The following is a 27668-nucleotide window of genomic DNA, read 5'->3' as shown; positions in this document are numbered from 1 at the left end:
TATCAAAAGATTATTGTAAACTGAATTCCAACAATGACTATTTATAATGGATATTTGGGCTAAAATGGCCTACTGCAGCCTACAGCTAAAGGTGAGAGAAAGGAGCGGGGGAATGCCATTTTAAACAGTGACAGCTTGGTTTTGAGAAGGAAGACAGGATTTGATCCCACAATGCAAAGGCACACAGGAGTAATGCTTTTCAGACAGAATTTACCCAAATTTTCCCAACACCAGCGAGTCTTGCTTTCTCGGGCCAAGGTGGACACGACTGTAAATCAACACCCATCAGCTCTGCCTTCTCTTCCTACGCCCACTTCCTCCCCTCTTCCACATGCCGTCGACGGCCTGTAACACAGCGAAAGAGAAAGTGAAGCTGCTTCCAATGAGAAACTCCAGAGGCCGCTCTGCCCTTCGGTAGCAAGCCGATGCTGCACCGCACCATCAACAGGCATGAAACAAGGGGGAAAGTTGGGGGGCTGCTGCCGCCTCCTGCTTAGCCTCGCGCTGTGGCTCTCCCACCCGGCAGGTAACGAGGGCAAGGCGGGAGCGGGAGGGGAAGGCGAAGCGGCGCGAGCTCCAAAGGCACCGAGCAATCCCGCCGCTTCCCTCGCGGTGGACCAGGAAACTAAGCCGCCCCGAGGCTTCGGCGAATGGGGCGGCATAAAAATGTTTTAATAAATAAATAAAACTAGGAGAGGAGCTGGTTCCGCTTCGGCGAAGGCAGAAAGGGCGAAGCAGATCGGCCTGGGGAAACCGGCGCGCAGGTTCTCCTAAGGTCGGGCTTTTGGCGGACGAGTTGGGAGGGGCAGCCCCAGGCCGCCTGCCGCTCTCGGGAGGTCGGCAAACGATGTTGGCACAATGAGTGTAACGAGCCCCGGACTGAAAGCGGCCTTTTGAACGTAGGACAGGGAATGCATGTCGTTTCCGGCCGGTTAAAATTGGAGCCCCCTCCTTTCCTGTCGCGTCGTTGCTCGCTTTCTCCTTTAACCCTTTCGCCCTCTACTGGGAGGGCTTCCCAATGCAGTGGCGCTTTTGCTGCCCCCCCCCCCCCGACGGCGATGCTGATTCCCTAAGTGTAGGGGGCGGGGCGGAGAAGACCATGCTTCTTAAATTTACCCTCACATCTGGGCAACTCACATCTGGGCAACAGCTGTCAGACGAAAAGGCAAAGATCCTTCCTTTCCTTTGTGTCTTTCGGTAAGATGGCATATTCTGCACATTTCTCCACCGTAATGAAATGAATTTAAAAATACACATGAAATCAAGAAACAAAACATTTCACATCAAATTTTCAAAATAATGTTACATTTCAATCCTGCACATGTTACCAGTGCTTGGGAATTTACTTCCATGTATTTGTATACATTGAATTCTTTTAGTATTGTTTTTATTTATTTATTTATTTATTTATTCATTATTTCGATTTATATCCTGCCTTTTTCCTACAAAGGGCTCAAGGCAGCTTACATCGCCTCCTCCATCTTCTCCCCACAACAACAACCCTGTGAGGGAGGTTGGGCTTTGAGTCTGTGACTGGCCCAAAGTCACCCAGTTGGTTCCATGGCTGAGCGGGGACTAGAATCCAGATCATCTGAGTCCCAGTCCCATGCTCTTAACCACTACGCCACACTGGCTCTCATACCACTATAACATTGTTATACCACTAAGTATAATACAATCCTTAAGCAGTTTACCTGTTAATATTAAAAGTGTTGTTAGTCGGGAAGTCGTGTCCGACCCATCGCGACCCCATGGACAACATTCCTCCAGGCCTTCCTGTCCTCCACCATCCCCTGGAGTCCACTTAAGCTCACGCCCGCTGCTTCAGTGACTCCATCTAGCCACCTCATCCTCTGCCATTCCCTTCCTCTTTGCCATCTATTGTTCCCAGCATTAGGCTCTTCTCCAGGCAGTCCTTCTTTCTCATTAGGTGGCCAAAGTATTTGAGTTTCATCTTCAGTATGTGGCCTTCTAAAGGGCAGTCAGGGTTAAGAAATATCACATTTCAAATGCATCTTTAAAATATGCAATATACAGAACAATACAGGAACAGTAAAATGGAATGGCATGATTAATTTAACTCTGAGCCTGGGAAAGCTCATTCCCCTAATCCCTGACCAATAGGTTGGTGGAGGCGGATGGGCGTTTTAATCCAGAAATATGGAGGACACCAATTTGCATACCCCTGGCATATAGGAATGTAGCCTTCGATCCCTGTGTGCTGCTGTAATTAATAATAAGTTAAGCAGCTGCCTAGCATGTATCAAGGTAATATTTGGTTTCATGCTAGCAGTGCAATCTTGTGCTTGTTTACTCAGAATTAAGAATTTAGTGAGACTTACACCAGGTAAGTGCATAGGGGATTGCAGTCTAAATATCATGTAGTCTGGTTCCAGGGGTGGCATCAAGCACAGAAATATTTGGACACCTGGCAAAGGCCACACTCCAGGAGGCAGCCATGGACTAGTGCTCCCTGGAATTGCTGCTCACCATTACAACCTGGACATTCCCTGCCTCTTGTTCTGGCCCTGACAGAGAGGATGGTGGTGGGAAGGTGGAGCAATCAGTGCTACTGCCTGCTTGCTCATTGGCTGACTGTCTATCAAGCAAGCAAATATAGAAATGAAAAGGAAGAGGATGAGGAGCAAGAGACGTTAGTGGGAATGGTGGTGAGAAGGTAGCCTCACTGAAGAAGAGGGGCCACTGAAGAGGTCTTGTGCAAGGGCCCTCAGAAACAGGAACCGTCACTGTTTGTCTAGCTGAGTCGATCAAGTGAAATAATGAGCTGCTTGGATGTAAGGCCAAAGCACTGTCATATGAGAATGGTCTAGTCTCAATGGGTCCTTCTTCTCATTGAGTGCTACCACAAGGAGAAGCTTGGAATCTTTTGCTTCAGCTATTGGACCATATGTAACTGAAATAAATAACAACAACAATTTTTGAAAGCTGCACTTTGTCTTGTCCTATGGAACCAGGCAAGTTGTGGTCAGTCTTGACCAGGGGTCCTCAAACTTTTTCATCAGGGGGCCAGTTGACAGGTGCCAGAGGTGCGCGTGGGCCGCCAAGGCAGTGGCGGGGGGGACGCGGGCTGGTGAGGGGGCGGGTCACATGTGAGGTGGGGACAGGTGCACAGGGCGAGGTGCTGGCTTGCTTGGGAGAAGATTGTTTTCTCTGAGCAAGTCCAAAATGACCTCCTTGAGAGCAAGCCACCACCAGGTGCGCGGGGCGCGTCTCCAGCTTGCTCGTGAGGAGATCGTTTTCTCCAAGCGAGTCCAAAATTACCTCCTCATGAGCAAGCCACAGCAAGTGCAAAACCTCTGGGCAGGGAGGTTAAATGGGCATGGCGGGCTGGATCCGGCCCACGGGCCTTAGTTTGAGGACCCATGATCTTGACTCTGGCTCCAAAAAAGGCAAGATTCAGTGGTTGCTTAATGCTGGAGGCCCCTTGCTGCCTCTCACCTGACCTTGTTGACTCACTGCTGATTTCCAGCATAGTTCCCAAAGAACTGGAGAGTGTACTTGGTGGGGTGGGAGGTACAAATTGCATTGCCTTCTCTGATTTGTGAAAGCCTGTTTTCTGATCATATTAATTCCTCATTAATTAAGAAACCCTGGAAGTGAAGATGAAAAGTCATAAGACAGAATTCTTGCATGCAGATGTGGTGCTCCCATGCCGTATCTCTGGGTACCTGACACCTGAACTGAATCTTAATGAAACAGAGGTCATGTGGTATTTGGTGCCTTATGGAGGAAATCAGAAAATGAAAGTATACTCAGTTGTTGCTGGAGAGCATTCTTCATTTAGAAATGGATCACGTCTGGATGGAAACATGCTGAGAAAAGGCAATGCAGAACTCTTTCTTCCACAAATACAGTTTAGTGAAAGGGGAACCTACACCTGCTCTGTGGCTGTTACAGGAGTTAGAGCTGAAGATATCACCACTTTAGAAATAGTTGGTAAGTGCTTTTGCTATACAACTGTGTAGAGAACAAGCTTGCTATTCCAGAATTGCCTGAGGGCTTGACTAAATGCCAAGTGCATCATTAGATCACAGGAAAATCCTGAAGAGACCTCAAGAACCGTTCAGATCCATCAGACTGTGTGGGCTTTCCATAGACACTTGTCCACTAATGTTGCTTGTTCTACATTATTTTTAACACCTCTTCCTTATCCGTGCCTCGCAACAGAATTTCTCCTTTCCAGATTCTGCTTCTCAGGTTGTAACTTATATTGTTCATGAGCATTAGCCTTTGGATATTTTGACCACATTTCTCAGCAGTTCATCTCCCTTTCCCACTGATATTGACTTCATTTTGTATTTATTCTATGTCTAGCCATTCATTTTACTAATTGGCCTTTCAGCAACCCTTTTGCAAAGTTCCTCTTTTTTTAGACTGTGACCCTCTGAGAACCCGTTTTTCATTTTAACTGGTATCTGCATTTGATTGTTCATCCCATTGTTGTTTTTGAGTGCAATTTTTAGCTGAAAAACAGGATATATCTTAAGAACAAACAGAAAAAAGTCTTGCTTATTTATTTATTTAAAGTTTTTTATATGCCGTCCCCTTGCTACATAGCGTCGGGACAGCTTACAGAAATAAATAAATACAACATAATAATAATTACAATTAAAACCCGGAAACACACTGGCTGCACAATTACAATCTATAAATATTAAACATTATTAAAATACTGTTTGAATAAAAAGGTCTTGGTCTGGCACTGAAAAACAAATAATGGCGGCGCCAGGTGGACCTCTCTGGGGAGCGCATTCCACAGATGGGGCGCCACCACAGAGAAAGCCCTCCTCCAGGTACTTTGCTTCTTGGTATCTCTCATGGAAGGCTCCCGGAGGAGAGCCTCTGCTGCCAATCTCAAGGGGCGGGAGGGCAAATATGGCCACAGGTGTTCCTTTAGGTATCCAGGTCCCAAGCCGTTAAGGGCTTTATAAGTGATTACCAACACCTTGAATTGAGCCCAGACTTCGATGGGAAGCCAATGGAGCTGATAGAGCACTGGGGTTATATGAGAATAGCACCCAGTCCCCATCAGCAACCTGGCTGCTCTGTTTTGCACCATCTGAAGTATCCAGACTGTCTTCAAGGGCAGCCCCACATAAAGCGTGTTACAGAAATCCAACCGGGAAGTAACCAATGCATGCATCACCGTCGCTAGGCAGTCGTCCTCCAGGTAGGGATGCAGCTGATGGATTAGCCAAAGCTGAAGGAAAGTGCTCCTCGCCACTGCTGACACTTGAGCTTCCAAAGTCAGCTCCGGGTTGAGGAGCACTCCCAAGCTGCGGACCCTGTCCTTTAGAGGGAGTGCAGCCCCATTCAGGACAAGATCCAAGTCACCTACCCAGGAGTTTGAACCACCCACCAGCAGGACCTCCGTCTTGTCTGGATTGAGCTTCAGTTTATTGGCCCGCATTCAGCCCATTACCTCGGCCAGGCACCAGTTCAGTACAGCCACTGCCTCACCTGGTTGAAAAAGAGAGGTAGAGCTGGGTATCATCAGCGCACTGATGCCTAATAATATTTTGTTTTTAATTTCCATACAGTTCAACCTACTGTCAGTTTGTTTCCCAAGGAAGTTACAGTAGAAAGGGGCAAGGAGAAAATACTGTCATGTAAAGTGAATAAATTCTACCCTGAAGTGATTGACATTAAATGGGAAAAGAATTCCAAGCATACTTCAGATAAAATGATATCTCCAGAAGATATTCACAGAGTGGCCCCTGTGGAAAATAGAGACGGCACTTTCAATGCCACCAGTAACCTGAGGCTGCAGCCAACTTTACAAGATGATGGAAGTGTCTATATTTGTATTGTGAAACACAGTTCTTTTCCCAGACATTCATCCTTGAATGTCACGTTGAAGGTGACAGGTAATCTTTGTTTTTTTCTCTATCTCTATATATCATAATGTTCTGAGTCATTATAAGTTTCAAGGTTTCATATCATGCTTACAGAGGCATTTGTCTCTATGTAACTTACACATATGTGTAGATAGAGGTTCTTTGCTGCTGAGATGCTCCACACTTGTTATGTGGCCTTAATGGGAATCCTTTAGTGGGTCATCTTAGTTTGGCTTTCCAGATTTCATTTCATTTTCCTTTTTCTGGAGTTGTCTACAGGATCTGTAGAGAGCATAACCAGTACTTGCATTCTGGATGTTTTAATGGCAATAATTTGTACTTTTTGAAGGGGGAATCTTTAAATCTGCACAAATGTGTTTGTATTTTTAAAAGATTGCTTATAATTCAGAAATGTGCAACTATGCAACTTTAACGACTTAATATGTGAAGTCTTGCCCAGCTAATGTTCTGATAAGGTTCTGTTGCTAAAGCAGGCAACATCACATACATTCACAAAGCCAGACTTGAAAAATGTTGCTTTGCTTTCACTTAACAGCTGTCAAACAGTGAGCTGTCAGGTAGTAAGTAGAGATATGAATGGATCTTTGTAGCTCAGTGAGGTCCTCTAGTTTTAAGCATGAACATGTTCTCAGTGTTCTTTATTCCCCACTCCATTTAATGACTCACTAGGGGCTCAAGGAAGTGAAAAAGTGCAGTCCATCCCATTTGATTGACAACTGACTATAACTATTTGATGACTTTTTATAATTCCTTCACAGTTGCCCTTCCAAGTCTCAGTCTTCTAATTTCGTAGCTGCAGTCTTCATTTGAATTGAAGATTGAGCCAAGGGATGCAAAATCTTGTAATCTTGCAAAATCGTGCAAAATTTCTCCATCGTTGACATTGCTGTCATTTTGATCACTGTAAGTAGTGGTCATCTCAGCTGGTGGTCACTGATTAATTGGTGTTCCCAGTCCCCTTCATTCTAGATGTATCTTATGATAGACTTTTCTAGCAACATGCCAGCAAAACATAAAGCATGCATTCATCTGTTATATGATGCTATGTAGTACTGTTGGTTCTTCCTACAATATTATGTTCCTCTTTCTATAATATCATAAAATTGCCCATGTTCATGCTACATTCTTATGGTATATACAGTCATATATGAAATATAGTTTGCTACCAAAAGTTTTCAACAAAAAGCCAATAACATTTTGCAATTTTCTGATGTATGAATGTAAAGTGTGAACATTGTGTAATGTGTGAGACCAGAGTTTTTCTGTCTTTACAGAGCCTGAAAAGAATTTAACCTGGCTGATTGGTGTAGGTATAGCAATCATAATTATTGTAATACCATGCTATGTTTACAAGGAATATTTTAAGACACGTAAGTAATTTTAAACATTTACTTATTCATTACATTTGCATTGTGCCTTTCCATTACTAATAGAGCTTGAGGTGGTTAGCAGCAGCAGCAACACAAAATTATGATTAAACATAATAACAAATCAATTTAAAATGCATCCATAGGGGAAAAAGCAATAAATAGCACTCACCAGTGAAACTTACTGGTGCAAACAAACCTGCTCAAAAAGGAAAAACATGTCTAAACAAAAACATATTCTGTAAGCAGAAGGATGACAGTGATGTAGCTAACTTGGCCTCCCTTGGGAGAGAAATCCAGAGCAGCTACCAAGAACTTATTGTTCTTGACCAATGTGTCTCTCATGGTGGTCATTCAAAGAGGAGTTCTTTAAAGCTACCTATGGGAAAGAAAGCGTGGTCCTATAGTCTGTTTCCAAGTTGGGTAGGAGTCTATAAGTCATAAACTACATTGGAAACAGACTGGCAGCTAGCAAAGCTGTTGTAACAAGGAAGTTGCATGTTCCATGTAATCAGTCCCAGTCAATATTCCAGTGCACCTGGGAAGGCATCGGGAAGGTTAAAGCTAGGAATGAACTTAGGCCAGTGAGGGATGCTAAAAGTTGCAAAAAAGTTATGTCCAAAGGAAAAGACAAAGGAAAGAAATGAGGGTTCAACTGCTCAGTGTGTATGACAAAAAAGACAACATATAAAATATATATATATATATATATATATATATATATATATATATATATAAAACAACATATAAAAAGATAAAAGGCAAAAGTGTTCTATTCCTACTTCTGCTCAGTCTTCTCCCAAAAAATGATCTATGACCTTCCTGAAGAAGGGGAAATATAAGCTGATGGAGCAGGAAGACAGTTCAAGATTGATAGGCAAATGGTCAAGGATCATCTAACTGGGTTAAATGAGTTCAAATCTCCAGGGCTCAACAAAATCCATCCTAGAGTAATAACGAAGATGGCAGAAAATTGTGAAACCATGGAGGACACGGGAAGTGCCAAATGACTGGAGAAGGGCAAATGTCCCTATCTTCAAGAAAGGAAAAAAGAAGAACGTGGGAACTACAGACCAGACAGTCTGACAGCAATCCCTGGGAAAATTCTGGAGTAGGTTATAAAGCAGTCAGTCTGCAAACACCTTGAAAACAATGCAGTGATGACTAGAAGCCAACGTGGATTTTTCAAGAACTGCCAGACTAATTTGATGTCAGTCTTTGATTGGATAACCTACCTAATGGACTGTGTGAATGCTATGGACAGAGTATATCTTGACTTCAGCAAAAAAATTGACAAAATGCCCCTTGATATCCTGATTAGCGAACTATATAAAAGTGGTCTAGATGGAACAACAATCAGGTGGATCCACAGTTGGCTACAGAATTGGACTCATCAATAGCACTTTCTCAAACTGGGAAGAGGTAAAAAGTGAACCCGGTGCTCTTCAACATTTTCATTAATGACTTGGATGAGGAAGTGCAGGGAACATTATCAGATTTGCAGATGACACAAATTGTGTTGAAGATAGAAGATTCAAGGTGATCTTATAGGTTGGAGTTCTGGGCTGAAAACAGAAGAATAAAATTCAACAGGGACAAATGCCAAGTTCTGGACCTAGGAAGAAGAAACCAAATGCATCATTGCAAGATGGGAAGTGCTTGGCTCAACAATACTGCAAGTGAGAAGAATCTTGGAATTGTTATAGATCACAAGCTGAATATGAGTAAAGAATGAGATGTGACTGTAAAAGGGGCTGTATTAACAGAAGTATCACTTCCAAATCATGTAAGGTACTCATCCCCCTTTACTCAGCACTGCTTAGGCCTCACCTGGAGTGCTGTGTCCCAATTCTGGGCACCACAGTTTTAAGAAAGATGTAGACAAGATGGAAAGAGTTCAGAAAAGGGCAACAAGGATGATCCAGGGACTGGAAACGAAGCCCTATGAGGAGAGATTGAAAAAAATGGGCATGTTTAGTCTTGAGAAGAGAAGACTGAGGGGAGATATGATAACACTCATCAAGTACCTGAACAGTTGTCAAACAGAGGAAGGCCAGGATCTCTTCTCAATCATCCCAGAGTACAGGACACTGAATTATGGGGTCAAGTTAAAGAAAGCCAGATTCTGGCTGAACACAAGGAAGAATTTCTTGACTGTTAGGACAGTATGACAATGAAACTAATTACTTGGGAAGGGGATTGTGGGCTTCCCAACAGTAGAGGCATTTAAGATGCAGCTGGATAGCCACACTGAGCAGGAGGTGGACTCAACGGCCTTCTGGCCTTTTCAACTCTAGTATTTTATGATTCTATGACATATACCTGTACATACCTGATCTTCATTGGTTAGCATTTCTGAGTGGATAGACTGAGTCAGTAACAAAGTTTGTGTGACCAGCAGGCAGCATGGCCAGCATGTGCACTGGAATGAGAGTACATGGCTAAATGGTGCATTTCCTTCCCACCAGCCCCTCGTACATTCATTAGATACATGAAGGTCATACAAAGACCCCCTAGTCCTTCATTTGCACATAACTAGCAATTAATTTTGTTCCCTTCAGATGTTTTGGACTTCAGCTCTCCAGAGAGCATGGCTTGACAAGAATGCTTGGAGCTTTGGTCCCAAACATCTGGAGAACATCAGGTTGGGAAAGGCTGTTGTAAGGAACTTTATATTCAGTGCCAGCAAACTGAGGGTTAACTTGAATTATTTCTGTATTAGTGTGGTGTTTTATGCAAGCTCCTCTGCTGCAAATATCTTTCCAAAATACTGGCTTTTGCCTCCAGCCTTCTATCGTATTGTTCTCTAAATGCGAAACAGACTTCCTCATCCTTCCCATCCTAAGGAGGCTTCTCCTAAGCAACTATCTCCCCTGCCCTCCACTTCATCTCTTCTGTCCTTGACACAAACCATGTCTCCCCAGTCACTCCCCAGTTTCAGTTCTTTAGAAAGGCCTGTCCCCTTCAGACTCCACCTATCCCTTGTATGGAGTCTATTGGGCAGGAACTTGTCCTTGGTGACTAGCCATGCTTCCTGTGGCAACCATTTTGTGGTGATGCACCAACCTGTGCTGCAAACTTTCTGGAATTTAACTGTGCTACTTTATATTTTGTACAACACATTGCACCGTTTGCTAATAGCCACTATAGCATATGAAATGATAGCTTAGAAATGAGATAAGTTTTTGTAAAATGTGAAATGACTGTTTCTGTTAGACAAGAGTTGCTGTGGCAATATTTATACAAATGATACTGTACAACTGCTGACAAGAAGAATGCCGTTTTCCATTTTTTCTTACAGGTCCACCAAAAATCTTAATTACTGGAAATACAGTTTTGAACCATTTAAAAGAAACACAGTTACAATGCTCGTTTTCTGACTTCCGTCCAAAGCCATTGATCATCACTTTTTTCTTAAGCACTGGGGACACAAAAAAGAAAATCTTCTCTTGGAACACTAACTCAGTAGGTGATTCTGAGCTAGGCAATGAAAACATTCCTCTCATTGAGCCCCAAAACAGTATGTTTAGATTTGAACCAAATCTGGAAAAAAAGAAAAAAAGGACTTTTGACGTTTCATGCAAAATCTTCATAGTTCCAGATGCAGTGAAGCTGCACAGCTTTGAGCTTTCTGTTCAAGTTACACACCAATCCTCTCAGCACAGTTCGCCTACTGAAAAATCATTTAAAGTCATAGGTAAGTAGGAAAGATGGTCTTGAATCATTAAAGTTTCCTTTTGACCTGGAGCTTAATCTCATTGGCAGGATCCAGTTAAGTTACTGGCCAAAGTAATTTTGAAGGTAAAAAAGGTAATCATGGAACTTTCAAATGTCGCTGGTGGGGAATGCCTTTCTTGTGAGGAAACATGCAGCTGCTGCACATTTGTAAGTGAGGGAGATCACTTGCTCTGCCCTACTTGTGAGTAAACATGCAGCCACTGTGTAGTGGGGGGGTGTGTGGAGGAATACCTTTATTCTGGCTTCTGAGTAAACATGCATAGAGCTCAGCTGCTGAATTCTCTGCATGTTAAGTAGCTCAATAGAAGGGATAGATTGGTGGAATGGAAATAAAAGATGTATAATATTTTGTTAGAACGGATAGGCTTTTTTCAAAAAAAGAAATTATTCAATAACTCTTGTCTCTTTGGATGACCTCTTTGACTTCAGCTGTGTCCCCTTTCCTGTAGGTCCCACCCACCTCTGAAATATTGTCCCTAAGATGCTTCTGCAATTGGAATTTATCTCAGAGGCCCAAAATTCACACTCTTAGTTTGAATTCACAAGGAATTCAGACTCTACCTTTAACTTGTATGGAGTCTTTTGGGCAGGTACTAGACCTTTGTGACTAGCCATTTTTCCTGTGGTGGCCATTTTGTGGTGATGCATGAAGCTGTTTCTCAAATTCCCAGTCAGCCTATGTGCCCAATAACATTACCTACCACTGCTGAACCTCTCCATTCAGAGTTTTGAAGTGTGTTGTCATCAGTATGCTGATGACATGCGGCTCTATTTCTCCTTTTCATATTTAGCCGGTAAAGCTGTGGATGTGTTAAATAGCTGCTTGGCTGAGACAGTGGACTGGATGGGGCCTCACAAACTGGAGCTCAATCCAGAAAAGACCGAGATCTTGTTGGGAGGTGACGCCTCTTACTGGACGGATGGTGCTCAGCCTGTTCCAGATGGGGTTGTCCTTCCCTAAAAAGAGCAGGTTCATAGCTTGGGAACCATCATTGATCCATCTTTGTCACTTAAGATCAGAGTACCTTCCACCAGCTTCAGTTGGTGGACCAGCTACACTTCTATCTGGACAGGGATATTCTGGCTTTGGCAGTCCATGTTCTGGTAATCTCTGATCTAGATTACTGTTAGATTCTACTTGGCGCTGCCCTTGAAAACAGTTCAGAAGCTACAGCTTGTGCAAAATGTGGCAGCCAGTCTAATAACTGGGACTAGAAGTTCTAAACATATAACACCAATTCTGGCCGACTTGCCTTGGCTATCCATACGCTTCCTGATTCAAGGTGCTGGCTTTAACCTATGAAGCCCTACAATACCTGATGGAATACTTCTCTCAACGAAAATTACCTGTTTTATTTTATACTGTAATATTGACAACAACTATCATAAATAAACCTGTATTAACTTATTCACTATCCAAGATCTTCAGCAAGTGGATGCTATAGAATTAACTAAATGAATAAATAAAATTAAAAAGCAGGCTCTTGCTTAGCATAAAAGTGAAGTGGATTCAGTGAAGAGTCAGGTTGTTCAATGGCTGCCCCAGATTTTAATTCCAGCCTCAGCAGACTAGGTACAACACTTCATCCACTCTCCCGCTCTACCATGTGCACTGCTTCCTTTTCAATACTAAAGCCTTGTTCTTTGTCTTCATAGCACTACCAGTACTGGATCAAATCCAGTGCTCCACAGATGTGCCAAGAACAGATGAGTCTGTTATTCTTAGCTGCAGAATTTCCCTTTTTTTCCCAAGAACAATCCAAGTTCGTTGGTACAAAGAAGAAGAGCTATTTTCAGGCAATATAACTGTAAGTAAGCCCACAGAAGATCTAAGTGGGCTTTTCTTCTGCACAAGCTCTATAACATATCGTCCTGAAGTGGCAGATATAGGAAAGAGATTCACCTGTAGGACTAAACTTGAAGGCTCACAAGAGTACATAATATCTTCTTGGGAGATGAAAACCCCAGGTAAGCTGCACAGAGAAAATGTAATTTTCATTCTAATACAATAATGATGTGTATTCTGTTATGATGCCTAACACAGAATAAGCAGGCACAATTTTTTGTTTTGAAAAATGCTAGTAAATATGTTTCTTATGCAATGTATCTTTTTTGTTTGTTTTTTGTGAGCCGCCTGGAGAGCTTCAGCTGTTGGGTGGTGTAGAAATTAAATAAATAGTAAGGTAATGGTTTCTTTTTGCTTGCGGTCTACAGTGGCAGAACTTGACAAATGCAGATTTTCATGGGTTCTGCCCCCTGCTCCACATGCATCCATTGTTCTTGAGGTGTTGAGAAAGGGGCAGTTTCACCTTCAACCCCTTCTAGTTCCCAAATATATTGGCTTTTCCTTTCTGCCTGTCCAGATGTGCCCAGAGTTGCTTTCTTAGCAGTCAAAGTAGAAAGTTAAGGTAAAATCTCAGCACCAAGAATTTGTCTAGCTAATGGCTTCCTAGGACATGTAACTTCAGCACTGAAGTGTACAGCTGGGCAAACTTTAGACTTCTGAAATCTTTATTTTTCATAATAGATTCCTAAGGTGCATCGACCAGAATCTGGAGCAAAAAAGCACTTTGGGGTAGGAAATGTGTGCATGCTTAGAATGACGAACAAGATGCTTCTGAGCTCTTGCTTAGGATGAAATCAGTTTTTAGTATCAGAATTGTTCACAGGCCTTTCTCACAAAAATATGTTCCTGCTTTCCCCCCTTCTCATGTTCTTAAGTTTAGCAACCTTTTATTTTTGCATGGTGAGGTGGTATAGTCTTTTGTTGTTAAAATTTACAACTTGATCTTTGCTGATCTGCCAGGAAAACATGACCTGCTTCTGCCAACTTCTGCAGCTCAGGTCACATAATTTCCCAGTGTGCCTGAGGACTAGAATAGGTGCTCTCTGCACACCAGCCCTCTCTGCTCACATCCCCAACCTTTCCTTGAACACAAGCTAGAACTCCTCTGCAGATCCTGTTGCTCAACCTGGCAAAGTTGGAGATAGGGACAGTGTACCTGGAGGAGTTAAAATGAAGCAGCCTGCATAGCCCTTTCCCTAGTTCTAGTCTTTCTGCATGCAGGACAGAACATGTAAAGAGGGATTGTTGAGTAGTAAATAAACTAGGAATGTAGATCATGTCACAGGAAAAAGATAGATTAGAGGTTTCCATCATGGGAATACAGGAAGCTGCCATTCACTGAGATGAACCAAGAATTGGTTGAATCCAGGAATATCACCACTAACTAGTGCATCTTCAAGGCTTCAGGCAAGTAGGATTTCAGTCCACCTGGGACCAAAGCTTGGACTTTCTGCATGCAAGGCATGTGCTCTTCCACTGTCCCCACAGCTACACAAAGCAGCTGCACAATGGTAGCCCTCTGGTTTGAAAGCTCACCCATGCTGGATTCTCTTGGTCCTGTGGACTGGGGGACACCGATGAGAGCCAAGCATGCTCTGTGGGCCTTGGAGGTTTATTGCAGGGTCACTAATCTTGCCCGCAGCCTGTGGATGAGCCAAAGGAGCTCAGGATTAGGCATAGTTGCTGCTTTCCCCCACTTTGATCATGGCCGTGTGCTTAAGCAAAGTAATTGGCACTGAGCATAATGTGCACCATCCTTAGCTGTGCAGAAACTCAGAGGGTGGAGGGGAGGGTGGTGAGTTGAGTAGGCTTTCCAGCAGTCAGCAGGCAGGGCTTCAAGCAGCACTGTTTAATTCTAGCCAGATGCACAACTAGGAGAAGTTGGATAGACAAAATGAGCCAATATATGCAAACTGGCTTTGCAGGCGTAATTTAGCCATAATTTATGCAGGATGCAGAATCTTGCTGTCATTAGTACAAGCTTGCTTTTGCTTAGTGCTATTTGCTGAATATTAGGATAGCCAAACACACAATAAGAGACAGCAAATACTAATTCACAGCAAAGTGATCTATGAATGTGTTTGTCTAATTTCCTTTCCTCTCCAAAACCACAATATAGATGCATTTTAGCATTTCATTGCCATCTGGATTGTGATTTTGGCACTTCATAGCCAATTATAGCTTTAATATGTAAACAGAAAGAAGTCTGAGCTTGTTCTGGCTGCTAACAATTTTACTTACTCTTGCCATGCTTTAATTACAGTAACTGTTCCAAAAGTCTCCCAAATACATTGTGATCCCGTTGTGCCACTGTGTGGAAAATCCATCACACTGTCTTGTTTGCTAACGGATTTCTACCCGGCTAACTGTGATATTTGTTGGAGAAAAAACTTTAAAGAACTCACTTATGCTACAGTAGTGACAGAGGACCCTCAGCTGGATTCAGAGTCAAATTTGTACTACAGGAAAACTCAAGTGTCCTTTATACCTACTCCAGAAGACCATGCGGTGGACTTTTTTGTTGAAATCAACCATTGCAACAAAGCTGTAAGACAGAAATATCCACTCATGTTAAAAGGTGATAACTCAAACAACTCTTGTGTAATACATAACTATTTGGATTCCTTGTATAAATAATTGATATACTCAAAGCTGCACAAGGTTTTATATCAGGGCAGACAATTCCCTCAGATGTTTTGGAGTACAATGCACATAATCCCTGACCATTGGTCATGGCAGCTGGGGCTGATGGGGGTGCTATCCAAAATACCTGGAGGGCAGTCAGCTTCCTACCCTTGATTTATATCATAAAATACCCACAGTGGAGTTCCTTTGGATCTGTATTCCATATGGTTATTGATCATTTGTGTTGGGCACTACCTAAAGGGAAATTAAGGTGAAGCATATTCCAAATACTGTCAAAGATGCAGAGAAAACAGAAACATCACCACCATCAGCATCAATAATATTTCTTACCCTAATCTGCATAAGACAGAGAACCACATGTATCATGTTTAGAAGTCATTGGAAATTGCATGCTGCATCTAGTCTGAAAATTCATGTGGGTACCAAATATGCTTCAGCAGCCTTCCCCAGTCCTCCAGAGGGGTTCCACTGCAACTACCACAATCCTTAGATCACACTGTCTGGGGATGATGAGGTCTTTAACCAAACACATCTGACACACACACCAAGTTTGAGCTGGTTGGATTAATGCAAGAGTAGGCAGAAGGTAGATCTTCAGATCTTTTGGACTACCGCTCCCAGAAGCCCTTCCCAACATAACTAGTGGTCAAGAATGCTAGGAGACCTACTTGCTGCCTACCCATATTTTACTGCATATTGAAGACCTATACTGCTGAGAACAGCCCCTTCTAAACTCCTTCCACACTAGTGTACACTGCAAATGAAGGCTTGTTTTGAAGTTGATAAACTGTCCGTATCTTCCAAGGGATACCTTTAATTCAATATTTTGTGAGGAGACTGAGACTGTACAAAAGTGCTCAAATTTCCAAGGTTCTATGGAAGAAACCATGACATTTAAACCAGTTCTGTAGACTGTGCTGTTAATAATTCCCCCCGTTTTGTCTAGAAACCAGTTCTGTAGACTGTGCTGTTAATAATTCCCCCAGTTTTGTCTAGATTTGTAGTGAGATGGGGAGATCAGGCTGATACAATTTCCTCCAACTGTCTCTGTATCCCATTTTTGGAGACCCTCTTCTATAGACTTGAATAGAATTATTCTATACGTTTGAAGGCCAGGAAGCTCCTGTACATGCTTTATGGCAGGTATTGATATGCTAGTCACAACACCTGAAGCAGCATACCAAAAAATACTAAAACTGCACAGTTCTGATATTTAAAAGAACCCCACATAGTTGTAAAATGTGAAACTAAAAGGGGAATGAAATTGAAAACTGATGCAGCAGCAGTGAACATAGATGATCTCCCATGCTGATTACACAAGGGTTTTGAAAACAGGACCTTTTTCAAATCTGTGACAATGACAGGAGACAAGGTGCCAAGGAGTCTCCATAGACAGAGCAATCTTCAAAGGGGGTGCCACTACCAAGCACCTTCCCAGCCGATCTCTAGAGTAGGCAGGAATCCACTTCCAGAACTGGAGCACATGTCTGTCCCATAGGCACTTGCCTTGGGCAAAAACAAGCTTTTGATTTCTTGTTTTTTAAATGAACCCATTAAGTAGCTTGTAATTTTGCAGTGCTGCCATCCTGTGCATGTTTGCTAGAGTGTAACTCCTGTTACATTCACTGGGGCTTGCTTCTGAATAAACAAGCCCTGGATTGCACAGTTTCTGTATCAGATTCCTGATGTGTGGCCTTTCCTTTAATATAATTTCAATTAATCCATGCTTCTTCATCCTTTGGAATGAAACAACCCTGGATTCTAGCATAAAAAGCTTCTTCTGCAGTTCTGTACAGCACAGTCATGAACGGACAATAATTGGAGGTCTCCAAAGCAACTCATGAAACAGTGTTTAAAGCTTTTATATTCTGTCCCATTACTGGCATCTCAGGATGGTTTAATGAAATTTGGAAGACTATAGTTATGTCCATAATTATGCAGCATGCAAGGGCTCCTTAAAAATAGGATTTCCATTCATTTTCTGTGTGGATGACTTTGGATCAAATTCCAGTCCAATATGGACAGGTATAATTTTTCTGATTAATACACATGTTGTATATGCCGTTCACCAGAAGTTGGATACAGGATCTGTCTTCCACATATTGAAGAGCTCAGTTCATGGAAGGTGTCTCTACCCAATTTTCAAAGACCAGTCTTTTCTTCTCAGAACTACAAAGCATTTAGTAGGGTTTGCTGGTTCTTTGTGTAGCATTTCCAGGGGCTGGAATGACTGCACTGGAAAGGAGGGGGCAGGCAAATCTGCTTTCACCAGCCCACTTACATGCCCCTAGATCTGAATCTAGCTCCCCAATCTTTTATTAGTGCTCCTCCTTAGACATTTTACCCTTGCTGCCCCTACATGGATATGATACACCAAGAATTATAATCAGTGTGTTTGTTTTAGTGATCTTGTATTATGGTGTCTGTGCTTCCTTTTTGTGTTTAAGAAATAAATTAAAATCCCACAGTGTAAAATACAGAACCAAAAATGAGCCTTGTGGCAATTTAAAGCTTTATTGTGGCATAAACATTTGTGGGCTAGAACCCACTTGATCAGATCCATGAAGGACATATCTATAGCAGGGAAAAACCAAATGTAAACTCTGTGGCTCAAAGGCCACAAAGTACTATGTTTTGTGAAATTTTTATGCAAAGCTAAAGCACTTACAGAGTGAACAGAGCCATTCATAAAAGCAGTAACCACGGCCTCTCGAATTTTGTCGTTTGTGAGCCTCAGTGTGGCTTTCTTGATATAATGGCCTTGAATACAATATTCTTGGTGGAAAGGTGGGTTCCAGATTCAAATGAATGAATGAATGGCGTATAACCAGTAAATACATGAATAAACAATTTGAGGATAAGCATAAAATAAAATCTACCTTTTTAAGTGCAAGACTTGTTTTTCCTATAACAAAATTATTGTGGCTACCTATCTGAACTTTTTCTCATCTGCTTTAGTGGTTTTATATTGAATATGCTGCTGCTCTTTGAATTTAACTATGGTTTAAAATCCATTGTTTGTTTTCTGTTTCTGTGCTTTTTTAGGTTTTCCCAAAATAGCTGGTATTTTTCTTGAACCAAGTGATGCAGAATATGGAAGTATGATGTCCTTAATGTGTACAGTCACAGATTTCTATCCTGAAGACATTTCAGTTAAATGGTATAATGGAGAGGAATGTGTAACAGATCATGTGCTCACAGAGGGGCCATCAAAAGATTCCAATGGTTGTTTCAGATTATCTTCTGTTTTCAAGTTGACCCCTACAGCATTGGATTATGATAAGCCCAAATTTTTCCGGGTATTCCATGAGACCCTCAGAAATTCCATTGAAAAAATTGTCTATCTAAAGCTTCCAGGTATGCATTGAAAATCTTTGGGTTCTCTCTTCTTTTGGCAAAGTGTAGTAATTGAGGAACAAAGTAATGTTAATTGAACATTCTTTTTTCTATTCCTTTAATGTATTTTTTAAAAATCTGTTAGGCATAACTATGTCTCTGGTAGCGATTATGTTTTGCTCTTTTAGAGACAAGTTTATTTTCACTGTCTGATATTCTTGAAAGGAAAGTTCCTCAATTCTTCTAGAAGATTAAAGACTTCTTCCTGACTTCCATTCAAAAACTACATCGATACAAAATCAGGTGAAATTGATTAGAAATTAAAAAGCAAAAAACCCACACTTCGGTAGTGATAGTAGTTCACACCACACATTGCTAGAATCTAAACTAAAAATTTCAAGGTATATATTCACTGAAGTTGCACATCTTTGCTGGTCTGAAGTTCATTTTTAAACAGTCACACTTTAGCCGTATTTGCAGATCATGCCAAAACATCTGGCAATGAGGCAATGATGGATTGGTTCTCTGAGCATCCCACAGTTCACCCAACAGATGATCTGGCTCACCCAGGGTCATTTACTGCTTTCCTCCTCCTCCTCCTTCCTTGGTCGTCCTGCAGGTATGCTGGAGAGCATGGCAACAGGACTGACTTGCCTTCAGACTCCTTGTAGCAATTGTGAGACATTTCAACTTCCTACAGCTCTTTTCTCTTTTTGTTTTGGGGTGTGACGATCCCTGTTTTGATGGTCACTGATAGCCCATTCAGAGTGTCAAGCAGCTTCATGGAGGGGATACCAGTGGTTGGCAGAACATTATTGTTTTATTTTTTGTACTCATTGTACAGATTTAAAGCCTTAACTGGGACACTATTCTAGAGAGTACCTGAAGGTAATTCAAGGTTTTGGACCATGACATATATAGCCGTATGTCCCTGTCAGAAACTACTCATTATTTTATCAACTTCCCCTGTCACTTTTAAAAGCGGCCCAGAATTCTCCCCAGAAAAAGGGGGCAAAGGTATTTTGCTTGCACTCTTGCACTTCTCAGAGAACCTTGAGTGTGAGGGGAAAAGTGAAAAATGTGCATCACTATGAGTGATGGGGGTGGGGAGAAAATTAGTATCTCATAAGAAGATAGATGTAAATTAGATGTAAATTACATTTCCATGAGCTGTTTGTTAAGAAAAAGCAAAAGGGAAAAAAACTGGCATTTCTCTGGTGCTTTGCCCAGGGTTGGTAGCTGTTGGTAGCAGGTACCCTCAGGTCATTGCTCTAGCAAAGGCTTTACATTCCCACACTTGCACAACTGTAAAACGTAACAGAAGTGCAAGTGCTGCTAAAGAAAATCTTAAAACAATTATAGTTGTACAATGTATTGCATTTTGCTTTTTAAAGGTCTTCCAGCCCCTGTGAGGCAAAGTTTGGGCACTTGGAAGGGACTGTCAGTTGCTGTTGAAAGGGGAGTATGATCTGCAAAAAGGGAAGGGGTAAAAGAAGTTTTGATGAGCAGAAAATGGCTCACAGTGGTTGCAGCAAGCCCCTGCCAGCCACCTCCAAGAGCTGTTTGGACGCTTGGGTGCCCGGCACTGTTGGGTGCCCAGGCACACTGTGCAAGAGCAGAAGAAACTCTGAGTGGCTAGGTAGCCAATACTTGGAACCTCTGTTGGGGTCATTTGCCTGGGTTTGGAGGACACAGCAGCCCACTGTAAGCCACCCCGAGGCTTCGGCGAACGGGGCGGCCTAGAAATTCTCTAAATAATAAATAAATAAACATCTCGTAGAGCAAGCTACAGGGTGTCAGGTTGGCTTGTCCTCAAACAAGCCACCCTGCAGGGATCTGCTTGGGTTCACATAATTCACCAACCCATCATGGGTAACAACCCACAATGTGTTGTCATGTTAGGCAAGCCCTGTCACTGAAATCCAGCATCATGAAATGTGAAATTTCTCCCCTTCCTAGCTATTAACAAGCCATCTTTAATTTTGCAGTCATATGTCAAGAGGTAAGCTATACAATTGATTTTTATGTACAAGTAAGCTGTATAATACAATGGGGTTTCAAGTTTACTAATGGAAACCAAGGAAAGAGACATTAGTATGGTGGATATCACCCCAAAACTAACTGCACCACTTCATGCAAATTGCTAGCAGTTGGAGTTCTGTTGCAAACTGTTGCCTGTATAGAAAACTGTAAATCTGAATCTCATCAGGTAGTTCTGGTGAAGAATGGGACAATGGGAAAAACAAAATGGTAAGAGGGAGTGTGAAGGGCCACCGGGATACCTCATACTCTCTCCTGTCCGGTTCTCACCCCCAGATGCGTGTCTCCAGATTTGCTCTTGCAGCATTGGAGCTCCAGCTGGTACAGTTAGCTCCACACTGGCTGTGAGGGCAGGGGAAAGGTGTGTGTTACCCTGGCCATGGGCAGTGGGATTTGGGGGTTTCTACAGAGTGATAAGCCAACTGCAGGTTTACTAAGAAGGAGATTATTTATTATTGCAATAAGCTAGCTAGACTTCCAAAACATTTAGCAGCAAGCCTCTTACACTGCACACTGGAATTGTTTTGATACTATTTACACAGGTGCTAAGAAATAATGAAGTTCAGTGAGCTAGTAAGGAGTATCCCTGCCTAGATAGCCAAGGTTTCATCTCTGTCTTACATTAAAGCGTAGGCTTATTACTGCCTTTTGCCGGCAGAAGCAATGGCTGATAAGGAACATTCAAGGCTGCAGATGTGCAGTGCGTGTGCGCTTTGTGCCATGTTAACATCAGAAAGAGAAGCTCCTTAATTTCATGAAAGCAGGCTGTTGGAGTCGTGGGAGCCCTGACTAAAGCTCTGTTATATCTTGGAAGCCACTAGACTGAAATGTCAAGTGAAGCAAGCATTTTAAAGAGATCCAGGCCTGACTTTTTGGGGTTCACGGTGTTACAAGGTGTTCCGAGTCTGGAGTCCTTGCAGCAAGTTTCTAAGATCATGCTGGGACTCATGTGGCCTTTTAGAGTCTGTCCAGCAGCTAGAACATCAGCACAGGCCACAATCAAAAACTGATGCATAAAAAGCAATCACATGCCCTCAGTAGCCTGGGAGAGTAGATCTGACCCCCAAAAGATGAAAATGTTAATGCTAGCTGGATGTGTTCTACATCACTGAAAAGCCACCCTGCCTGGTTCCCATCTGCTGAACCTCCCTCAGAGGAGGGCCTCAGATGTTGATTGCAGTATATGGGTAGGCTCATACCAGAACTTCACAGTATTACATCCAACTTGTTCTGTTGTATTAACCATACTTAGATTGTTTCAATCACAGTGATGAAAGGTGCAATCTATTGCATAGACACTTTACCCTAAACGTTTTCCTTTCCATTTAGCAAAATCTCCTGTTGTGTCTGACATAAGACCAAGCCAAGAAGAGGGTAGCACGAGCATTCGATTTGAAATATCCTTATCTGACTTTGCACCACCTGATATAAAAGTGGAATGGTTCAAAGGCTGGAAAAGAATAAGTGATGACAACAATCCCAAGGATATTCAGATTGGGGAAAACCAGCTATGTTGTTTTACAAGCAGCATAGAATTAAAAATTGAAAAAGAATTAAAAGCAGAAGACTTTAAGACCATCCGATGTGAGGTTTCTCATCCTGCAACACAGACATTACAAGAAAAATGTTTTCTATTGAAAGTCAAAGGTAAGAATAATTTATCTCAGAGTACAGTAGTTTTCCAGATGAGTGACTGTTTTTAATGCTGAATGTGCAGTAGTTTCCTATTTTTTATGTGGGATTCTCGAAAGATTCCTGATCGTGTTTAGGAAAATGAGACTCAACAACCCATCCACCTGGGCTTCCCCAGTGAGGCAGAGACCTGATTGAGTCTGGACAATGCACAAACCACTCATGAAAAGAACCCAGACTCTACCCAGTCCTTGAGTGGGGTTATCATGCTGACTGAATTCATGCAACACTGCTCATAGTGACCTATAAACCAGGGGTTATTTGTTGCATTGTCTGAACCCAGCCAGAGTGGTTAACAAACCATGTTGCTGGGGTCAGACAACAGGAAAAGTCGCATGGCTTGCACTGCTGTGTGACCCCACCTTCTGTCTTGACTCTAGCTTCCATTGCTTCTGTTCCCAACACCAGTTTGCAGAGGGAAGGGTGGGGCAGGGCAGGTGCCTTGTTCATTTCACATTCTGCCATTAGTGGTAAATAGAAAAATCACTGAAAGCTGAGCATTGCAATCCTGGACAGGAGTCATACTTAATGATAGCAGGCAATGCTCCTCAGGGACAGAGGGACTGGGAGATGTCTTTCCCCATGACAGGCATTCTTTTGCTGTACTGGTTTCCTATCCGGTGTTTGTCTTCCTTCAGGTTTTGTGCTCACCAGTGATGCAATGCAATGAAGAAGGAATGTGTTGCCAGTGTTGTGTACATGGGAAAGTATTTGGAGTCCATTTTCTGTTTTGAAGGAATATATTCAATTAGATGGATCTGGTTTTATTTTACATGTGGTTACTAAAGCAGAATTGTATGAAAAAAAAGAATGTGAAGTCAGATGTCAAGCGAAGATTGGAAGAAACTTCTATTTTAGAACTGGGATCAACAACACTTTATAAAGACAGTGAATGTACAAAACAATGGTGGGAAGACTTCACTGCCTGGTGCTTTCATATATCCCTTGCTTGTTTCACAGAAACATAGACTTCTGAGCCCAATGTAAAGTTCAGCTCTAAAGCCTTAAATGTCTTAGGCCCAGTTTTTGAAAGAATGGCCTTCTCTCTGAGGTCCTCAGCAGACACCACCCTATTTTCCTACTGCCAAGACCAGTTATGAATAAGGAGTAGAAGGGAGATGGCCTTCTTCCTGGTGGCCCCAGATCTCAGCCTTGTCTGAACTGAGCTTCATTTTGTTGGCCCTCATACAGTCCATTATCTTAGCCAGATGCCGGTTTAGCACATCCACAGCCTCACCTGCCAATGATGAAAAGGAGAAATAGAGCTGCATCTCATCCACATACTGGTGGCAGTGCCCCCCCCAGACTCTGGGTAGCCCCACTCAGCAGTATCATGTAGATGTTAAAAAGCATGAGGGACAGAAAAGACCCCTGGAGATTCCATGCAGCTGATCAATATTTCCCAAGCACCACCTTCTGGAGACAGGCCTCCAAGTAGGAGTGGGACTACTGGGCTGCAGGACCCCCACTCCCAGCTCAGAGTTGTCCCAAGAGCATGCCATGTTGGATGGCATCAAAAGCTGCCGAGAGCCTCAGGAGCATCAGCAGGCATACCTCTCTGTCTCTCTGCCACCATGGGTCATCGTATAGGGCAGTGGTGGCGAACCTATGGCATGCGTGCTGCAGTGGGCATGCAGAGCCCTCTCTGTCGGCACGCGAGCCAAGTTGTCCCAGCATCGCCCCAGCAGCCGAGCATCGGATAACAGCGCACACGGGGGCCATGCGCCTGTTCAGAAAGGAGTGGTGGCACCAGGTGATGACGTCACAAGCTGCGACTCATTAGCTGCGACTCGTCCGAGCTTTCGCATGGCCAGTCAGTATGCTGCCAAAGAGATATATATATATTTGGACTGGCTGTGAGTTTTAATACATTCATTTTTATTAACACAAGATTTTAGCTTTGAGTTTTCTTATGAAAAATTGAAACAAAGTATGAGCCAAGGTTTGACAAATTATCAGCATGCACACAAAGGCAAAGATCACATTAATTGTGCAAAAGCATGCCCAGTGCAAACGTTTACCTTTCACTAAAAAGCTGTTTGTATTATTGAAAGCTCTGTTATCGTGTTTTTCTTTTAAGACAAGTATGTTAATGTATGAGTCATTTTTTTCTAAACTAAAACCTCAGTATTCAGGTTTTATTGCAGTGTTGGCACTTTGAGATAAATAAGTGGGTTTTGGGTTGCAGTTTGGGCACTCGATCTCCAAAAGGTTCACCATCACTGATATAGGGTAACCAAAGCTATTTCTGTGCCTGAATCCTGACTGAAATGGATCCAGATAATCAGTCTGGAGTTGGTTGGCAAATACCCTCTCAGCCTTGTTCAAGAAAGAAGTATTTTCTACAGGCCTGAAGTTACCAAGTTCTTCCAGGTCAAGGGAGGCTTTTTTTCAGAAGTGATCCCACTGTTACTTCTTTCAGGACCACCTCTGAAACCACTCTGGGACCACTCTGTCTTGCAAGGTGGCATTAAGCACCTTCCTGGCCCAGCCAGGTGTTCCTTCCTGACTGGCTTGTATAAGCTGGGTTGATTGCACCTTGTAAATCACTCTTTAAAGACTATTTAAAAATCAGCCAATCTTTTATTTGCCTCATTGCTCTTTTAATCTCATGTTTATTTTGCTGTTTATATTCCATTCACGTTTCTTATTCTGAGTTGTTATATTGTGCCTAAAGACTCATCTGTTGGAAGGTATTGAAATAAAATTGTTATTATGAATAGTAATAACTTGTTTTGCATGTGTCTGTATGACTAAATGAACAAACAAATTCATATATAAACTAAGTTATGTAGCCACCATTCTAAGGACAATTAAGAATGGACAATTAATTTAATTCTAAACTAACTCTCACTGTGCATATGGATGGCTGAACAAATGAAATGGGTATGAAGATGCTACTTTTAAATTTAGTCTTTAAGAATGCAATCCTATGCATGTCTAGAGAGAGAAAACATCCTACAATTCTAGCATTGTAGAATTGGCTACATAGATCAGTCACAGGGAACATGGGCAGGAGGAGCTGCTGTACTCATGCCCTGTCTGCGAGTTGCCCATCGGGGCATCTGCATAAACAGACTGCTGGACTAGATGGGGCTTTGGTTTGATCAAGCAAGGCTCTTGTGTTCTTAGAACAGCACTATCAAGCTGTGGGAGGAACGATCCAACAAAGGAAGTACTGAGGATACTAAGGAGGATTAAAAAGAATGCCCAGGAAAAAGATAGGAAAACCAAATATAGGTTAAAATATCCTACATTTTCAACCATCTTCTTTTGGGACGGAAACATGCAAGTGTTTGAATCCATGGTTTGACGGAAGGTTTCATACTCTACCCTCATCCTGATCAAGGAAGGATGAAACTGAAGCAGACTTATGTATACTGATCTCATTTCTGGGCTGTTTCCACAATGTCTTGGCTAGATGAAAACATGCGCATTCAGTGCTTCAGACAGTGGACGTGGGCAGTGCCAAGTAGAAGATCCGCTGCATATTGTCTGTGACAGCGCTAATCTGTCTGGAGTGTGAGGAACCAAGTTCAGGACTATCCTTCCTCCTTGCTGAAAGCAACAGCCACTTCTGCTGGGGCACAGATCTTCACGTACTTGAACCTAAGGACATACCTTCACCTGATCCTGCAGATCAACAGTAAGGCAAGCCCTACTCAGTTGTGGTCAATACCTTATCCCAGGAGTGGGCAACTCGCGACTCTCCAGATATTGTGGGACTGCAGCTCCCCTCACCCCATGCCACTTGCTCATGTGGCTCAAACTGGTGGAGCTGCAGTCTGAACACAGCTGAAGGGCCACAAGTTGTCTGTTCCAGCCTAAAGCTGCCTGTGGCAAAACAAGGCCGTGTCTGTCGCTGCAGCCTGGAGCATCCCATCCCTGAAAGGCCTGCATGGCTGACCTCACATGAGGCACCCATGCAAGGCCAGGCAAGAGCCACCCGAGAAGAATGCGGGCCTAGAAGAGAACTTGAGGCTGGGCACAGGAGCACCACCATGCCCTTTGCCCCAGAGGAGGCAACCAAGTGCGCCATCTGGTGTCTTTCTGTCACAGGTGGAATAGAATTCAGCCAGACTTTCAGTTTCTGGAAAGTTAGCATGAACTAAGAGTTAATCTGGCAAAGGCAAACCTAGTACAGCTGCAGAATGAGTAGCAAGGGCCATGCAGGACAGCTTTGATAATAAGAATCAAATTCAGGATGTCCTTGAAAAGGCAGAACATTGAGGAGATAAAGTAACACAAGCTGTGTCCTTTGCTGTGTCACACCATTGCAGCAACAGGTCAAGAAGCAGTGCTGTTGGAATGACCTGAAAGTTTGCCAGCAAAGGATGAGCTGATTGCGATGTCAACATAGAAGCAGACAAGAATTTTGGCTCAGCTGAACTCAGTAGAAGGTTGACTCTTTTTGCTTCTTTAAAGGTAGCATTTCTATAAAGGGTAACAGCACAAATTCGCACTTAATACTCATTTCATGAGTTACTGATGCGAAGAATCCAGGTTCAGTGTAATAAGAGCACAGTCGCTCAAGCCAGTGAGTAAACAGTTTGGTATGTCCTGAAGATGTTCCCCATCTCAGAGAACTCCCCAGCCAGAGAATTCCAGCAGCTGTTTCTTGATGTGCTATTGGGTAAAGCTAATCGTATGTAAGGAACAAGTCATGTGTTAAAGAGAATTTTAAAATAGATTCTTAGGTTTTCCCTCCCCTTGTTTGCTTTGTTGAACTGTTACTGACAGAGCACATCTGAATGTGTTTAAATACAAAAGAAAAAACTTTATCATAGTAAATCCAACCTTTCAGGAAGTTTATATAAGCAGGATTCTCGGACTGTCAACTTCCGACAGAGTATTCTTCTATAGGAAATATTTTCAAATTAATAGTCAACTGGTAAAAAAAGCTGTCAGGAATTATTAGTTCAGAATGTGCAGAACATGTGTGCAGTTTAGAGTAATACAAGAAAATAAAAATACTAGAAATGGGGTCAGTGAGACATCTGCATTGTTTGCTTCTCCTAAGGTTACAGAGATGCTGTCCTATATAGAATAACCACAGAAGAACAGCCCTGCTGGATCAGGCCAAAGGTCCCTCTGTCCAGGCCTCTACTCACCAGGTGGCCGAGC

The 27668-nt window shown here is 42.6% G+C and overlaps 1 protein-coding gene across 2 annotated transcripts; it reads left to right on the top strand.

The window, feature by feature from the left end:
- Positions 1–372: 372 nt before the first annotated feature.
- NCR3LG1 (natural killer cell cytotoxicity receptor 3 ligand 1) lies at positions 373–24389 on the top strand. 2 transcript variants are annotated; one of them, XM_044425855.1, is made up of 10 exons: positions 373–526; positions 3607–3957; positions 5562–5888; positions 7154–7249; positions 10548–10943; positions 12641–12952; positions 15094–15408; positions 18522–18833; positions 22182–22499; positions 23183–24389. In XM_044425855.1, the coding sequence occupies exons 1-10, from the start codon at positions 451–453 to the stop codon at positions 23212–23214; spliced, it is 2535 nt and encodes an 844-aa protein (XP_044281790.1). In that variant the 5' UTR covers positions 373–450; the 3' UTR covers positions 23215–24389. The 2 variants fall into 2 exon arrangements, with proteins under 2 accessions (XP_044281790.1, XP_044281791.1); XM_044425856.1 differs by lacking the exon at positions 7154–7249.
- The last annotated feature ends 3279 nt before the right edge of the window (positions 24390–27668 follow it).

The sequence above is a fragment of the Varanus komodoensis genome, unplaced genomic scaffold (assembly GCF_004798865.1).
Source record: "Varanus komodoensis strain SLA01 unplaced genomic scaffold, ASM479886v1 scaffold16, whole genome shotgun sequence".
Lineage (NCBI taxonomy): Eukaryota > Metazoa > Chordata > Lepidosauria > Squamata > Varanidae > Varanus > Varanus komodoensis.
This window is presented reverse-complemented; position numbering and strand designations above follow the sequence as displayed.